At 36.8% G+C, this 18,578-nt stretch overlaps 2 protein-coding genes across 2 annotated transcripts in view; both read right to left on the bottom strand.

The window, feature by feature from the left end:
* RNF128 (ring finger protein 128) overlaps positions 1 to 1,346 on the bottom strand; it is a 97,974-nt gene extending 96,628 nt beyond the window's left edge. The window contains exon 1 of the mRNA XM_029239861.1: positions 775 to 1,346. Coding sequence (XP_029095694.1) covers positions 775 to 1,180 — 406 coding nt within the window. The 5' untranslated portion in view covers positions 1,181 to 1,346. The remainder of the gene's footprint in view (positions 1 to 774) is intronic.
* A 7,501-nt stretch (positions 1,347 to 8,847) lies between these two features.
* RADX (RPA1 related single stranded DNA binding protein, X-linked) overlaps positions 8,848 to 18,578 on the bottom strand; it is a 63,506-nt gene continuing 53,775 nt past the window's right edge. The window contains 2 exon segments of the mRNA XM_029241460.1: positions 8,848 to 10,362; positions 17,136 to 17,303. Of these exon segments, the coding sequence (XP_029097293.1) occupies positions 10,232 to 10,362; positions 17,136 to 17,303 (299 nt within the window). The 3' untranslated portion in view covers positions 8,848 to 10,231.

Below are 18,578 nucleotides of genomic sequence, written 5' to 3'. Positions count from 1 at the left end.
TACCCACCTACAGTATAGAAAACTTGTTTCAGAAGTCTACTTCTTCATTAGTTTAAAACCATTTATTTGGAAAGTGGCATTTTTTACAAAATGAAAACAGTAATTCTAAGAAGTACATTCCTTCACAAAATTAATAAATTTGATAATTATATTTACTTAAGAAGTCATAAGTAAACATTTTTAAGGGAAATCTTTACTTTTGGTGTGAATTACAGAGGTATCCAATTTCAGTATAATGTTTCTTACAGAGTAGTTTTAGGTATATTAGTCCCACAGACATTAAAATATCACATGCACACAGCAGAGTTGAATTCTCATTTCTGTAAGCATTTTTCACACTTACAATATGCTACTGTTTAATCATAATAATGAATCAGTTTTGCAGTTACTGCACACTTGAATACATACAACCCTGAATCAAAATGAAAAGTACAAATTAAGAATGAAATTTAAATATTTATATTTTCTTGAATGGTTACAGGTAAAGGCACATTTATTAAAAAGCAATTCTGTAATACACACTGAGAAAACTAGTAGAGCTAAGAACATCGTGAAAGAAAACAGGAACCACTTCATGAATTGCTTTTGACCTTGAAACAAATTAATTGCCAATATTAAATAATAGTGAAGTAATTCAGAGTAGTGCCAGGCAAGAAAATTTAAAATACACTTGTTTTACAACCTCATTGCCAGACCCTGAGTCATTGTAGATGGAAATACCATGTTAAGAGAAACAAAGACATTCACCCTCTTTGGGAATCAGTTCTTACTTACCGAAATTTGCCATCTGTATCGTCTGGTTGCCAGTGTCTGGAACATTGTAAATCACAACAGCATCAGCATTTCTTCTGCCTGCTGCTTGAATTTTTTCTGAAAATGTACAATTACCTCTTTCTATCAGTGCAATCCAGGGCTTCTTAGTATTAGTAAATTCAGTGTTGTAGTCACAAGCTAGGTAGTTACTGCTCTTAGGGATGCCCACCACCCCCATAGCATTAGCCACTGGTGAGGCTAATCCATAAACACCACATTCACATGTCTCTGTTGAAGTGTAGTTGCTGGTTTCATTGTAATAAGCCACAGTCACACGGGCATTCATTGAAAAAGGCGCTGTGATTTTAAATAAAAAGGTAAAAATTACCAGCAGCTGAAAACAACTGGACTTATTCTCCTGGTTCATTGCTCATTCATTTGAGCATAAAATTTAAGATGTCTGCTGATATTTCCAACTATCAGTCACCATTTGTCCACTCAGGTCCCCACTAAGCAGAAGTTTGAAATTTCAGCTGCAAGTAGGTAACTGATCTCACCTCTAGCAACGTAAGCTCTGAATACATCAGCTCTATTTCACTTTACTTAGCTACATTCCGTTTTGCCTGCCCCTCCTCCAACTGTACACACATGTAACCCTTAACCAGGATTACCTTAGCAATAAATAACACCACCAACTTTATTCTACATGTCAACTTATCAGGATTGGATGACTTCCTTCACTGACATTTTTTTCTTCTTACTGTTCCAGCTAATGAACTTTCATAAACATGGAGTGGATTGGAATGAGGAACTGGACTCTTGGGATTACCATGTGACAAAATGAAAGTCACCTCTCTCAGATCATCTAAAACACCGAACTGGTTTTCCAAGCCCTGCTGAAACAATGCTATCAACCAGTTCAGCCGGAAGTAAGTTAAGATCCATCATTTTAATTGCTACGGCATTGGTAGAATTGATTTCACAGCCTTTTTCTCTTATTTCTTTGTGGAATTTTTCTTAACAGGCTCCCCAAGGTACATCTTATGCTACCTTTGTTTATTCATTGAAAAGGAAACATATTCGTCGTTAGAGATCCTTTCAAGTACAAGGCCTTGCCCATGGTGGGCACTCAAATATCTGTTGATGCATTCCATTAATTTTTATGTCCCATGTGTTATACTCTAACAAAAGACTGTTCAAGGTTTATCTTTTAACATTTAAAAATTTTAATTCTAGTTCTTTCAAATGTATAGACAGCTTTAGTTATTTCATCGCTTCCTTTACTGTAAGCTCTGTTCTTTTTTGCATTTTTTATATATTCTTTTTTTTAACATCTTTATTGGAGTATAATTGCTTTACAATGGTGTGTTAGTTTCTGCTTTATAACAAAGTGAATCAGGGGTTAGTGAAGGAGTAGATGAATGGACAACAAGACAAACAGAGGTATCAGGAGTCTGACTGGGCCAAGAGTCAGCAAACTACACAAATAGGCAACAGGCTATCAGAGAAGCAGAAAGACACCAGGTCAAAAGGAAGGCAGACACAATGGTAGCCTGAAGTCCAAGGAAAATAGTCTGAAATAAGGAATACCACTAGAGTCAAGGGGACAGGACAACAGAAAATAGGAAACATTGTTGAAGGACATGATCAATAAAGCTGTTTTCCCCCACACACACTTCTTGTCCGTTCTTGGGCATCTGAGGTATTAGCATTGGAGTGGACCCTGAAAGTGGGAACCAACAGTTAACAGCAGAGGAGAGTTCACGGAATCTGCAGTAGAACCTGATGGATAAATCCCAGCAGATGCACAATAGAAATATGAACCTTTTTATCCTGTTACAGCTGCTGATTACTCATATCTCCCTCACAGTACCTGGTATTAGTAACAACTTACACACAGTAATCACTTAATAATTATTCATGAAAAGTTTAAAGGTCTTGTGTATTAGCTCATGGTCTATTTCAGAGTAAACACTATCGCCAACGTTAAAACTCATAATAAAGACTGTATTCACTAGATAAAGAAAACTATCAAACTGAAAACAAGTGTTATTGTCAAAATGATTAGTCTGCTAATTGCTAATAGACATCTGTGATAAATTCAACATCAGCATTCAACAGGCAATTCATTAGTAAAGTTGTAGAAATTTGAGTTAACCTTCTCTACCAGTTATTAAATTGCTTCTAAAGGAACATCATTATATGCTTTTAAAATGACAACTTTCCATAACACTTTGTGGCAGCGCTGGTGAACTTTGCTAAACTATTTTAATTGCTCTGAAGTTTGAAGTGCATGACTTTGTATGGTAACCAGCATTATATACCTTGTATGTAAGTGCTTTTATGTTTCCTTGTATGGCTTTCAGAGAGTCATAACTCACAAAGATAATTTTAGATTGTTTTTAAAATTTTACAGTTAAGTAAAATTAGTCCTAGAACGATAAATACCCATCAATGCAATTTTCCAGTTAAGTCTTAAGGTAATTTGCTGGGGGGGGGGTGAGTGGTCTAGTACTTATTGTTTTTAAAATTTTATCTGTGGAACACCTACATTAGACTCACTTGGAAGTTTATTAAAAGTGAAGATTTCTGGGTCAGCCTGAATCAAAATTGGAGGAATATATATAGGAATTCACATTTTAAATAGCTCTCCAGGTAATTCTTACACACTTTACAATTTAAGAACTTTAGATCGTACAAGTTGTACATGATGAATAGTACGGGATCTAGTTGTAGTTTTTTTTTAATTAATTAATTTATTTTTGGCTGCGTTGGGTCTTCAGTGCTGCGCGCGGGCTTTCTCTAGTTGCAGTGAGTGGGGGCTACTCTTTATTGCGATGTGCGAGCTTCTCATTGGGGTAGTTTCTCTTGCTGTGGAGCGCGGGCTCTAGGCACTCGGGCTTCAGTAGTTGTGGTGCGTGGGCTCAGTAGTTGTGGCTCGCGGGCTCTAGAGCGCAGGCTCAGTAGTTGTGGCACACGGGCTTAGTTGCTCCGCGGCATGTGGGATCTTCCCGGACCAGGGATTGAACCCGTGTTCCCTGCATTGGCAGGCGGGTTCTTAAGCACTGCACCACCAGGGAAGTCCTAGTTGTAGTTTTGACAGATTAGCTGCTGTCATTTTATTTCAACCTCATCGTGCTTCAACTTCCAATCTATAAAGGTCTGATGTTTTATTTGTACTTTAGGTGGTTCTCTGAACATTTCTGAAGTTATCTTAAAAACCAAAAGGTTGTGCAAGTGCTGATACTGCAACAGCTAGTGTTATATCCTCAGGAAAATAATAACCTCTCCTGGACTTTTTCTTCTTTTACACAATGAAAGAGGTTGGGTTAAAATTTATCTATCAAGTCTTTTCCAGATCTGCCATGCTAGAACTCTATGAAAATGAAAGTTGTTTCAAAACTATCAATTGTTAATTTTTCCTTATCAGAACAATTGAAGTGGAAGCTGCATAGAGAGCAGATGAACTATAGCACCTAGATAGGAGGTAAGTTCAAAGTACTGGGTGAAGCTTGATCTCTAATAAAACTAACAAGTGCTTGAAACAGGACTATGTAACAGTGGTTTTCAAACTTGTCTGCACATTAGAATCATCTGGGGGAGATGTTGACTCTCTTGACGCCCAGGCTACACTCCAATCAGAAACCTGGGGTGGGGGTGGCATGTAGGAATAATTTTTTTAAATTAATTAATTAATTTATTTTTGGCTGCATTGGGCCTTCGTTGCTGCGTGTGGGCTTTCTTTATTTAGTTGCAGTGAGCAGGGTCTACTCTTCACTGCCGTGCGTGGGCCTCTCATTGCGGTGGCCTCTTGTCACGGAGCACCGGCTCTAGGCGCGCGGGCTCTAGACGCGTGGGCTCTAGAGTGCAGGCTCAGTAGTTGTGGCACACGGGCCTAGCTGCTCTGCAGCATGTGGGATCTTCCTGAACCAGGGCTCAAACCCGTGTCCCCTGCATTGGCAGGTGGATTCCTAACCACTGCACCACCAGGGAAGCCCAGGCATAGTAATTTTTAAAACTCTCCAGGTGATACCAATATGAAGCCAAGTTTGAGAACCACTGCTATGTTTCAAACATTTAATACTACTGGACTTTTTCAACTACTTGTACCTTAATAAATATTAAGTATCTTAGCAAAGGTACACAATATTAATTAAAGTATAGAGAAGTGAATCACTCATCTCTTAAGCAAGGAACATTTCAATTTTTTCCATATGATTGAATAACAGCTATGGCAAACCTACCATTTAAAGATGACAAAGACTTCCCTGGTGGCGCAGTGGTTAAGAATCCGCCTGCCAATGCAGGGGACACGAGTTTGAGCACTGGTCCGGGAATATCCCACGTGCCACGGAGCAGCTAAACCCGGGCACCACAACTACTGAACCTGCGCTCTAGAGCCTGCGAGCCAAAACTACTGAGCCTGCACTCTAGAGCCCGCGTGCCACAACTACTGAAGCCCGTGAGCCTAGAGCCCGTGCTCCGCAACAAGAGAAGCCACCCCAATAAGAAGCCCGTGCACCGCAACGAAGAGTAGCCCCGGCTCGCCGCAATTAGAGAAAGCCCGCACGTGCAGCAACAAAGACCCAACGCAGCCAGAAATAAATAAATAAATAAATTTATTAAAAATAAAAAAATAAAGATGAGGAAGTACAGGGCTGTGTTTCTAATAGAATACAGGTACCCCTTGATTGTTCATAGCAAACTTCCAGTTCTGCCTTGGGTGACTCTGACTTGGTGTATGTTCAAAAGAAATTAATTTTAATATTAGCCCTAGCCAAATAAAAGAAATAGTCACAAGGCCATATCCAGCTACAAAGGAAGCAAGGAAAAGTATTCTTTATTCTACGTAGCCATGTGCTTAGCTAAACATGGGGAGAACTATTACTATAGAATAGGTATTAGGGTACAGCTAGCAGTCTCTGCTAACCTTCTTATAATCCATTCTCCTTCCAGGAGACAGTGACCACTCTAAAACATGAATCGAATCAAGGCATATCCCTGGCCACAAACCACTTAATGGCTTCCTAGTGCTCTGAAGATACATACTAAAATCCTTACCATGGACTATAAGGCTCTGTGTAATTTGCAAGAGCCTTTGTCTGTCTGTCTCATCTTGTATCCAACTTTCCGCACTCCAGCCATATCAGTTCTCATTCAAGTTCTCAAGCACACCTTGTGCTGCAAGGCCTTTTCACCTCAAGTTCACTTCCTCAGGAAAAACTTTCCCAATGCCCCCCGGCCAGCTTCCTTTGTGAAATTTATCTTATTTATTTGTGCAATTATTTGAATGTCTTTCTCCTCCACAACACTGTAAGCTTTATGACAGTAGGGGCCATGTCTGTTTTTGCTTGTATTGTATTGTGTTCCTAGTGCAAACTCAGTGCTTGCCATAGAGTGGGCATTCAAATACTTGGATATATGCTGCAATAACTGGGCTCATTATTTTATGAACCCTAGGATTTAGAGAAGTTTATCTCACAGTAATCTACTAGCTGAAAATTTATTATTATTCAAACGTTTTACTTTGTGCTCAAATTAGAGTTTAAAGAAACAGACATTGGAGTTATAAGCCCAACCTTAAAATTTAATTGCCTTGACAATATTTTTTTTTTTTTTTTTGCGGTATGCGGGCCTCTCACTGTTGTGGCCTCTCCCATTGCGGAGCACAGGCTCCGGACGCGCAGGCTCAGCGGCCATGGCTCACGGGCCCAGCCGCTCCGTGGCATGTGGGATCTTCCCGGACCGGGACATGAACCCACGTCCCCTGCATTGGCAGGAAGACTCTCAACCACTGCGCCACCAGGGAAGCCCACCTTGACAATTTTACATTAAATCATTTAGTCTTTTTCTGTTTCAGGTTCCTATCTACAAAACAGACATTAAAAACCTTGTTAGGGGCAACTCCTAGATCTTAAGCGACTAGAAGTCACATGCAATAATCTCAGAATAGCATCAGGAGTACTCAAATTAAAAAAAAAAAGGTTACTTGATTTTCAATGGAAATGTGCATATGATTAAAAACAGCTAAAATATTTCAGATTTCTGTTTTGAAAAAAATACATATATGTATCAATCACTGAAAAGGCAACAAATTAGGAAGAACATTAGCAATAAAAATAACTGGGATTTAAATATTTCAATTTTTTTTGTTGTAATGAGCTGCTATAATTGATAATGGTCTAATCATAACTTTAAAATGTTCTTCATAGAAAACCACATTTTCATGACACACATGATAATAACACAAAGACATTTTTACTGTTCTAATAACTATATTAACATACCAAAAGAATCATACAACTGGATGGGACCATTATTTTGCAAATTTTACAAATAAGAAAACTAAGGCCAAGCAGTTTAAGTGGCTTTCCTTAAAGTTCCACAGGGATTTAGGGACAGACCTGTGGCTAGCTTTAAGTCTGTTTTTTCAAAATCTACTTTTTATTTCTTTAGTATAAAGGAAAGCAAAAACTTAGGGCTAGAAGTGGTATCAACATAACAATGTAAGAATGAGGGATAATATTTAGTGGGTGGTGTGACCTAGACCAAGAGATAAGTTTTTATCTAATGTTTCCATTTTGGAGATGTGACATTAATGTAATATGACTTGACTCAAATATAATCTCAAATAACTGAAATCTTCAGATAATCCCCAAATCTAGTTTTACGTATTCATTTTAACCCTTTTCCCTAAAATTTCCTTACTAAAAACAACTGATTACTGAAATAAGCTGTACTAATACATACTTCACCTCCCATCAGTTTACCTGAAAACTCATGGGTAGCAATGCTTAAAAAAAAAAAAGGAACTGTACCTGAACAGGTAACTAGCAAAATAGCAACCAGCTCAATTATAAACCATATAAATGACTTCAGAATAATAGAATTGGTTATAATCTATAGTCCATGTTGGCAGAAGTTATCTAGCCAAAAACATCAAATATTATTAGTGTCACCAAATAAGGGTTTCAAAATTTTTAAAAGTCCTTGTCTTAATATGAATAAAATTAATGCAGGATAATTCCAACAAAGAAAAGTGGCAGGATAAACATGTACTCAGATTCTTCTTTTAATAGTTTATCAAAGGATTTCAATGTGTAGATCTCATGTGCCATCTAAAATTAGAAACTTCAGTGAAAGGTTGTGGTCTTGTGGTAGACTATGTAATATTTCATAATTTACTAACTGATTTGTTAATATAAAAGTGACACCACAGTAGTATATTTGTGTTGCTTTGGAAAGAATCAACACATATTGTCACTTGAAGATAAGGTCTTCTGATGTAGTTTGCTATTTTTCTTAGGAAACTGCCACAGTAGCTATCCAATTTTGCCATAAACTGGAAATGTGGACACAGATGTTTAACTCCAAATTTGGATAGAAACATTACTATAATATAAAACAAATTGCCATGGAAGTTGTTTTTAAAGATCCTAAATCTTTTTTTAAAATTAATTAATTAATTGATTTATTTATTTTTGGCTGTGTTGGGTCTTTGTTGCTGTGCACAGGCTTTCTCTAGTTGCGGCGAGCGGGGGCTACTCTTTGTTGTTGTGCACGGGCTTCTCCTTGTGGTGGCTTCTCTTGTTGTGGAGCATGGGCTCTAGGTGCCCAGGCTTCAGTAGTTGTGGCACACGGGCTTAGTTGCTCTGTGGCATGTGGGATCTTCCCGGGCCAGGGCTTGAACCCGTGTCTCCTGCATTGGCAGGCAGATTCTTAACCACTGTGCCACCAGGGAAGTCCAGGTTCCTAAAACTTAATAATGAGTTCATATTTCTCATTCAATATAAGAACAGAAATTACACCTGTTAAAGTGTGTAGTTTTGCAATCTCGGCCTGAGGTTTTTTAGTCAATAGCCATTTAAGTATTAACTTTTTCCCTTCTCCAACTTTTATGAGGCACTAAAACTGAATTGCCTGTTAAAGTTTATAATAGCTTAATACAAAAGCCCAGATTCTGTTTGATAAACAACAGTTTTCAACCCATATGGAAGAATCATATTGGCTCATTTAGCAAGCATGTGTAGGTCTAATATAGGCCAAAAATATGAAGGAAAAACATCAAATACATTCAAAATGAGATAGGTTTTAACTTCTTTAATAATACAGTCAAAATTTTAACATGAGAAGGATTCCCTATTTTAATTAATGTTTAAACACAATTTTAAAAAACAAAAGATTGAACACAGTTATGAAAAAACTGTAGCATCTGTCTTTAGGTTCATGATGCCCAACACATTTAAAATGTATAGCATATGAAGTTACAGAACCACAGGGCTAGAAGGAAGCCTAAAAGTTAATAGCTTAACTACAATCGGATTCATCTTGAAACAGTACTTTTTTTGTTTTTTTGAGGTACGCGGGCCTCTCACTGTTGTGGCCTCTCCCGTTGCGGAGCACAGGCTCCGGATGCACAGGCCCAGCGGCCATGGCTCACAGGCCCAGCTGCTCCACGGCATGTGGGATCTTCCCGGACCAGGGCACGAACCCGTGTCCCCTGCATCGGCAGGTGGACTCTCAACCACTGTGCCACTAAGGGAAGCCCGAAACAGTACTTTCTAACTCAAGTGATGGTCATTTTGGCTCATCTAACTAACCACATAGATGTCAATCACAGAATCTTGCACATGTGGAATGGCCATTTACAGTTAAAATGAAGTAAGATAGACAACCAGAATAAAATCAATTCCCTTAGCTACTCTTTTATTCTTTCAATATGAGCACTTAAAATGTTAATTTGAGATAAATTTTCACTATTTAAACTCACATTACATGTACCAAAATTACAAATGAACATAGCAAGAATACAGACATACCGTAGCCTCTGGCTTTAAGACCATACACTGGTCAAAACATTTAGAAATTCAAAGGATAAGAAGTCACACTAGGGAGTAGAAAACCTTAAAACAATTTAATTTAGCATGCTCTTTGTACAGCTGACCAAACTAAAGACCAAGGCAAATGGAACATAACAATCCATGTGTGCTTTTGAAAATGATAGAAACTACCTTGGTTTTGAGAAATTCAGGTTGACCATTTTAGGAGAATTTAATCCTCAAATCAGCAATTCAAAATTCCCCATTACAGCCGAATAAAATGTTAAATGTCCATGAAAAGTTACTCTTAAGTTGGGATGCCTTATGCTGAGGCTTTAGAATAAAAGTATACTTCACAAATAGAACAGTGAACACAAATTATCACAAGTCAAGATAACAGTCATATAGAAAGCAGTAAGATGAACTTTCTTGATATACACAAATTGTTTCAATGACCTTTCCAAAGAATGAATTTAAAATGAAGTGTGTTAGCTCCAAATACAAGACGAACATAAAACCACTTAACTTTAGAGTGTATGTAATACTCTGAGAAACAGTTACTGAAATTACCAACAAAATGACAGGATATCTTTTTTTTGACAGAATATCTTTAAAGCCATGCCCTCTTTATAACCTTTAATAATTTCATCTGCCAATTTTTAAGAAGTTTTATCTGGTCTATAAATTTTGTGCAAATAGACTTCTGTTTTACCGTTACCTAAATTACAGATATCCAAGATACCAACGATATGCACTTTATCCAATTCAGTTGCTGCTTTTATAATATCACCTAAAAGTAAAAAGCAGATGGTAAGTATTGTAAAATAGTTAAATATTTACTTGGATTTAGTATCACATAAGCTGATTTTTTTTTCTTATAATTAACAGTGTCTCTCATCTTCTCCCTCTTCCCTCCAGTTCATCACATACATTCATCAAAGTTATAATATAGTAATTTCTGCCAATAACAGCGAATACATCAAACAGATGCTACCAAAAATGTCAAGATACAGGCTGGTACTCCAAAGCCTTATTTGTTTGTTTACTTATTTATTTAGTGGAGCAAAGTAAATCTACATATTTTCAAGGTCATTTAGGTGCCAAGTAAACAACTTCTTACTACCCTTCAAGGAAATACAAAGATAAATTTTTCTATTTTGCAATTCAATCATCAATTATTTGCAAAATTTATAAGACATAAAGCAAAATTTAAAAAAGAAGCTTCTTTTAAAGTATGTTTCCTTTTAAGTGGCTTTATTAACTAACACTTAGCTTTGGATATTCTTAAGAAGCTTTATCAAGAATGGATCGGGTGAGTGACATTGATGAAAATGGCAGAGTATGGAATTTCAGGGCTCTGTTCCTCCACTAAAGCAACTTATAAGCTGGCAAAAAAACTCTCAGATCAACTTTTCCAGAACTCTGGAATCTAGACAAAAACTTAACAACCTGGTGAAAGATTAATGAAGAAAGAAGTTGCTGCACTATGGTAAGAGTGTGCTGTGGTGTTTTAAACTGCCCGCCTACTCCCCAGATCAGTAGCAGCCATGAAGATGGCAGCTCGTACTCTTGGTGCAGGTTGCTAGCACAAGAGGGAGCTACGCAGACCTTATTCTCAAAGATGTGGTTGTGTATTTTGACCAGTCAGGCAGCTCCCTCAAGGTCAGATGCAAGAGCTTGCTTGTGTTTCACCCAATTTGGAGCATCCCATGACTAGGGTAGCTTTCCCAATGGCTGTTGTTGAAAGCATATAAAGGCAAAAGCATTTGTCAGAGCAGATAGATTAGGGTTTTAAAGTTGGGACAAGCAATAGACAGACCAAAAAGCCTGGGGAGGAAGGGCCTGGGAAAAGAGATATGTGGGGGAATATGAGGTTTTAAGAGCTCCTGTGTATTCCAAGGAAACAAGAAGGCCACATGTATGCCCAGTGCTGGATGCATGTTCAGAAACGGCCTGAGAAAACTCTCATTGTTCACCTCTGGCTGACCATCAGTCTCTGTAGAGCAGGAAGTGAGGGCTAAGACAGAGTCATAAACATCTTGGCTAAGCACTGAAGGGGTGCCACAACACAGAGCCAATCTGCAAAAAGTGAGAAAGTAATGTTTTTCTTTTCTTCTTCTTCTTGGCTAAAATGGTATTTAAGGAATCTCTTTCAAAACACTAACTGACCACTACCAAGCTACTGTATCACAGACTTCAGTGGTTACACATGACAAAGACCTCATTTTAAACATGAGAAAGCTAAAACATTTAGAGGTTAAGTAACTTAAGCAAAGTCACAGGGTGATTCTAATCCAGACAGTCTGGCACCAAGGCATGGGCTCTTAACCTTTTGTGCTAGAGCTACATCTCTACAAAATTGTGACCAAGGGCCAGTAGTGGATCTAGATTTTGTGGGGCTTGAAAGGTATACTATTTGGGGGTCCTCTTTATGAAAGAGAAAACAAAATACAACAACACACACACAAAAAAAAACCCTAGAAGTGCTGTGGAAAGGATTTACACAAGTGAGAGCTCCTCAAGCTCAGGCTTCATTAGCTGCATAGGACAGCCACATCTGCTAGGCATGTCACAAAATCTGATGAATGATTTAAAATTGTGCAAGTTCACTAAAGCACAATGAATATAATAACAACTGCTGGTACTATATAATTTTCTTCTTTTTTGAGTGGGATGGACTTTAATCCAGATGCTTTGGAAAGATTTCAAGATCTTCAGATTTGATGCTAACAGCAGAAACCCAAACCTTAATAATTCTAATTGTCACCATATCATTCTACAAATAATGACTTACGTAGTACCTGCAACATAACGTATAAGTAAGCTTTCTGTTTAGGTAACTCTGCCTACTTGTGTAAATGACAACCTCTCTGCGCCTCAATCTGCTCATCTAGTACCTATATCATAGGCTGTTGTGAGGATTAAATGCATGTAAAAGCATTTAGAATGGTAGCTGACACATAGTAAGCACTTAATTAAATGCCAGCAACCATCATTTTCTACTTAAGAAAACCTAATATTAAATTAAAATGTTATTATTTACATTACAAAGGAATTGTTTTAAAACGATTATAGATTTTACCTATAAAATGAGCTTCTCTACATGTCACTTTAAAATGTTGGAATTACTAAAATTGTACATTTTTAGGAACATCACATATGCAGAAGGTGAGTGTGACAAAGGCAATGCTTTGTGTTTGCCACTCCATTTCCTCTTCATGGTCACATGGGAGACAAAGTGTCCTGGCCTCCCTTGTAGTTAGCTTGGGATCATGTAAATAAGTTCTGGCAAATGAGAATGTGAGCAGAAATGATGTGGCAGTTTGGGTCCAACAAAATTAAAAGTCAGTGTCTCCTTCATCTATTTCTTCCTCTGCCTAGACAACCCTAGAAGCCATTTGTTCCTGTTGGAGGTGCAACAGGATGGAAGCATGCTGGATTCCTGAATCACTGGTGGGGAGAAAGCTAATAACTGATTGAATCAGACTTGACTTGAGCAAGAAATAAATTTTTACTGTATTAAGTCACTGAGACTTTGGAATTGCTTTGTACTGCAGCACAGTCTAACCTATCTTGTAATATAGTGTGGTATTCCTGCCTCTGAAAATAATATCAGAAACTCTGATTATCTAGAGAATAATAAAATTATTTCTTACATGTGTTAAAACCTTTCCATATCATGCTATGCTTCTGAAATGTTTATCAATGAAAACAATGCTTTCAAAGAGGTGGGATACATATATGTGTGTATATGTATATGTGTATATATATATATATATATATATATATATATATCCTTGTACTTCATAGTTAAATATAATACCAATTATAACACCATAACAGTAAGTATTATTCAATAAATGATTTGGGAACTATGGCTAATCCCTTGGAAAAACATTAAGCTGGATCCTTATCTCATTCTCTACACCAAAATAAAATTCCAAATGGATTAAAATGTTAAATTATAAAAATGAGGCCATATTATCAAAAGCAAAAAAAACCCCAAACAACCCAATTCAAAAATGGGCAAAGGACTTAAATCGACATTTCTCCAAAGAAGATACGCAAATAGCCAACAAGCTCATGAAAAGATGCTCAATATCATTTGTAATTAGAGAAATTCAAATCAGAACCACAATGAGATACTGCTTTAGGATGGCTGTTATCAACAAACAAACAAACAGAAAATAACGTGTTGGCGAGGATGTGGAGAAATTGGGATCCTCATGCATTGCTGGTGAAAATGTAAAATGATGCAGCTGCTGTGGAAAATGGTTTGGTTGTTTCTCAAAAAGTTAAATATAGAACTACCATATGACTCAGCAATTCCACTCCTAGGGATATTCTTAAAACAATTGAAAGCAGGGACTTCTTAAACAGGTACTTGAATACCAATATTCACAGCAGAACTATTCATAACAGCCAAGAAATGGAAACAACCCAAATGTCCATCAACAGATGAATGGATAAACAAAATGTGGTACATACATTCAACAGAATATTATTCAGTCATAAAAAGAAATGAAATTCTGATATATATTATAACATGGATGGATCTTGAGGATATTATACTAAGTGAATAAGCCAGACACAAAAGGACAAAACTGCATTACTTCACTTATATGAGATACCTAGAATAGGCAAATTCATAGGGACAGAAAGTAAAATAAGAGGTTACCAGGAGCTAGGGAGAGGGGGGAATGGGGAGTTATTGTTTAACAGGTATAGAGCTTCTGTTTTCAGATGATGAAAATGGGTAACGATGATGGTTGCACAACATTGTAAATGTACTTAGTGTAAATGTACTGAATTGTACAATTAAAAATGGTTAAAGTGGTAAATTTTATGTTATGTATATTTTACCACAGTACAAATTATATATGAGTAAAAAACCAAAGCTATAAAAGTATCAGAAAAACACATAGTGAATTAAAAAAAAATCTTGGACTGAGTGATGCCTTTTTGAGTATGACATAAAACCAGCCACCATAGAAATGAAAGATTGATATATTTGACTACATAAAAATAAAATTACTTAAAATATCAAGATTTCCACTGAATAAACGTCAAACTGGTAAAAGTATTGCAACACACAATAAAGGGTAAATTTCTTCAATATGCAAAGAGAACTTACAAATTAATAAGAAAAAGAATGCTCATGGAAAAATGGAAAAAATAAAGCTAGCATAGAAAGTTCATAGAAAGAAAAAATATAAATGGCCAATAAGCATAGGAAGATATTCAAGCTTAGAATAATTAAGATATGCAAATGAAGATAATGATATAATACTTTTGCCTATTGTCTGCCAAAGATTAACAAGACTGATAACACCTAGTATTTCTAAGGGTGTGGGTAAAGTGGCACTCTTTCTTTTGGTTAAAGTGTAACTTGTTATAAATGCATATATCTTTTGAGTCAGTGACATCTAAGAATTCATCCTACAGATGTGTAAGTGCACAAAGATTATATTATATACATACACACAGATAGATATACTCATTGCAGTACTGTTTGTTAATATCAAAAACATTTGAAAAAGAAAAAAAAACATTTGGAAACAATCTAAATGTCCATCAATAGGGGACTGATTAAGTAAATACAGGTATATCTACACAGTGGAATATTTATAGTTACTAAAACGAGAAAGGTAGCTCTCTCTATACTAATATGAAAGTTATTCAAAACACAGTGTTACAAGGAAAAAGTAGGTTATGAGACCATGTTTACTATAATTCCATTTGTGTGTACTTAGAGAGTGTATGTTTGTGTATGCGTGTGTGAGAGACAGAATATACTGTTATATGCAAAAATAATTTCTTAAGGATTCAAAGAATACTGGTTACCTCCAGAGAGTGGGTGAGTAGGTTGGCAGAAGGGGATGGACCTTCAAAGGCAGGGAGGGGAACTTTCACTTTTACCCTGTGCCTTTTGGTATTGTTTGAATTTTTAAATTGTGAACATGTATAGCTTTTATAATAAAAAAGAAACTAGTTCATAAAAATGTTTAAAAGATGATACCAATGTTATACTATAAGCCACTGCATTACATTATTCTGTATATTTTTATCTTTCAGTTTGTAATTATGGAGGGAATAGAAATGTTTTGAATCAGACTGATCTGGGTTTAGATCCTAGCTGTTATCCATGCTGGTGAGTCTCTCTGATTTTCAGTCTAATCATCTATAAATAGGGGATAATAATGTTTACCTTGAAAGTCTTTTGTTAGGATTAGTTGTAACATATGTAAAATGTCCAGGCACAATGCTTTGCACAGAGCTAAACGGACACTATCATTATGTCATGAAAAATACGGTATTCCATGTTCAAAATGAATCACCTTGCTTTTGATTACATCACTTTTCTAGTGATTCTTGCCCTTCATGTCCCAAAATACTAACTGGTTTGGCAGAATGGTACCAGGTATTTTCACTTGACCATGTTAGCGACTGCTGGAAGACTACTGGCACTAGCAACTAGTAGATACCTGAGGATTTTGCCTTGATTTTTTATATCAAAAATAACATACACATATAGCAGAAGAAACATGACAGAAGTGGATACTGCATGAAACAAGAACATGAGTGCACAAATATTTAAAGTACATATTAGGGCCCTAATTACGAAATCTGGGTTACTGTAAGTCTAAGGAGCTGAAATGTAAGAAGTAATACTGCAAGTTAACTAATATACTATCTTTAAAATGGACTGTGGAAAAATAAAAAAACCTCATCTCTTACAAAATTAGATACTCAAGTTCAGTTTGCAGTAACCATTACTGCCAAAAGCTACTTCATCATCAGGTACAGCTCAAAAGACTTGTTTAAAAACAACACCCACTCAAGGGTTTCATCAGCTTAGAAAGACGCACCACAAAAATCCCAAGATAATAAAGCCTTTCTTTAAAGCTTTTTAAAATGTAATATTCTTATAAGCTTGATGAAAATGGCTAGAAACTTTACCACATGCTTAGGAAATAGAAATGACAACAGAAAGTGAATAGGATAATTATAATTGGACACATAATTTTACTGGTATATAGAAATGATTTATAGTTCAGGATATTATGTAGCAGCCTAAACAATTAGTTGGTTGAAGGGTTTCACTACTGGGATTACATACACTCCTAGCAGTCCTGAAGAAATTTATTGCATAGCACTTGAATAACTGAACATTTATAAGAGAAAACAATTGTACTCTACTATACTATGGAGGTATTGAGATTTCAGGCAATTATAAGGTGAAAGGCCTGAATTAAAAGGAGAGAAGAGTAGAAGTTGCACTGCTCCATGTGCATACCACTTAGGTCTAATGAATACTTACATTTAAAAATGTATTATAAGAGAACATTCTTAATGCCTGCCTGGAATAGAAACCATTAATCTATCCAATTTTATTTAAAAATATATTCTCATTTATAAGTCTTTGGGTACTTTTACCTAATAATTATTTAAACTATATCAAATGTTAAGGCTAGAACTATTTATATAATAACATCTTAAGGTTAGGACTGTTTGCAATATTAATTTTATTTTCTGAGTGAAAAGATCCTGAGATTGTCTTACCTGTAACTGTTTTTGGACCTTGAAATCTGTCATTGCCAGTTAATTCCTGTGGAAACACACAGCTGTAATTCATGCAGGTCAATAATGTGTCTATTTGAGATGTTCGGACATCTTCCGGAGAATACTCAGGAAGGAATGCAACACTGATTGCTATCTCATGATTCAGACCTGTTAAAGAAAAATCACACTTTATTAAAAGTGCAGTGGGTTAGTACATGGTGCTAACGTGGCCAGATTTGCTGGTTTGATCCGCACATGTGCCAAATAGCTTCAAAACTGTAAAAAAAAAACTTTCAAAACTAGGAACTAAACCCTTTCCTGTGCAAACATTTATGAATACATGCTATTGGTTGAAAGAAGAGACACTTTGGAGCAATCTATCTCCACCGCTGGAAATAACAATCCCAAATCTTTTAATATTGACAGAAGGCTTAAATTTCAATATCCAGAGGATAGCCTAGTCACATAAATGAAGACATGTAGGGTGTTTTCTTCATCATTCATGACAGGTGCCATTACAGGATAGAAGAATTCAGAGGTAACTACTGGTTCAATTACTGCCATTTGGACTTAAGGATATAAGACTCAAGCAAGGCCAGGGATGGTAGTAACAAGGTTCCATTTGTCCTCAAATAGACAAGAAAAACTTTAATCACTCACCATTAGGGCTAGAAAAGGTCGCAGTATGGGGAAACAACCAACATGAATCCTGACCTGTGTCTGTTACTCTTTATGAGAGTCAATGTCAACTAGGGTGGATAAAAAAAGACTTCCTAGAGTCAAGAGTTTGAGCTGGGTATTAAAGGATGAGTAACATTTAAATAGAGAGAAGGGTATTTCAGGCAGGACAGGGAGAAGCCAAAAGTAAAGACCAGAGTTAAGGAGACCATCTTGGCTGGAGCAAGGGTAAACGCACAGAGCACATCTTGAAAACTCTGAATTTCACCCAGTCACCCAAACCAGAAACGTAGAAGTTATCCTTAACTCCTCCCTTTCATTCTTCCCTGATATTTTAGTCAGCAAGTCCCGTAGATTCTATATCTCTCCTATTCAGCCCTATAGCAATGCTGAAGTATGGAGTAGGAGCAAATGGTAAGTAAACAAGTCCTTCCAGTTAAGCTGTAAACTGATCCAGAAATGCAAGTCTGTTCTTTTTTGTTTTTGTTTTTGTTTTTTGCGGTACGCGGGCCTCTCACTATTGTGGCATCTCCCGTTGTGGAGCACAGGCTCCGGACGTGCAGGCTCAGCGGCTATGGCTCATGGGCCCAGCCGCTCCGCAGCACGTGGGATCTTCCTGGACCGGGGCACGAACCCGCGTCCCCCGCATCGGCAGGCGGACTCTCAACCACTGCGCCACCAGAGAAGCCCTCGTTCTTTGTTTTTTATGGGCAAATGACACTAAGTTCCATAGCTTTAACTTAACAAACAACTAAGGGCTACTTA

The sequence above is a fragment of the Monodon monoceros genome, unplaced genomic scaffold, assembly GCF_005190385.1.
Source record: "Monodon monoceros isolate NGI ecotype Baffin Bay Population unplaced genomic scaffold, NGI_Narwhal_1 Super_Scaffold_22, whole genome shotgun sequence".
NCBI classification, from domain to species: Eukaryota; Metazoa; Chordata; class Mammalia; order Artiodactyla; family Monodontidae; genus Monodon; species Monodon monoceros.
Note: the sequence above shows the minus strand (reverse complement) of the source record. Positions and strands in the feature narration are given on the sequence as shown.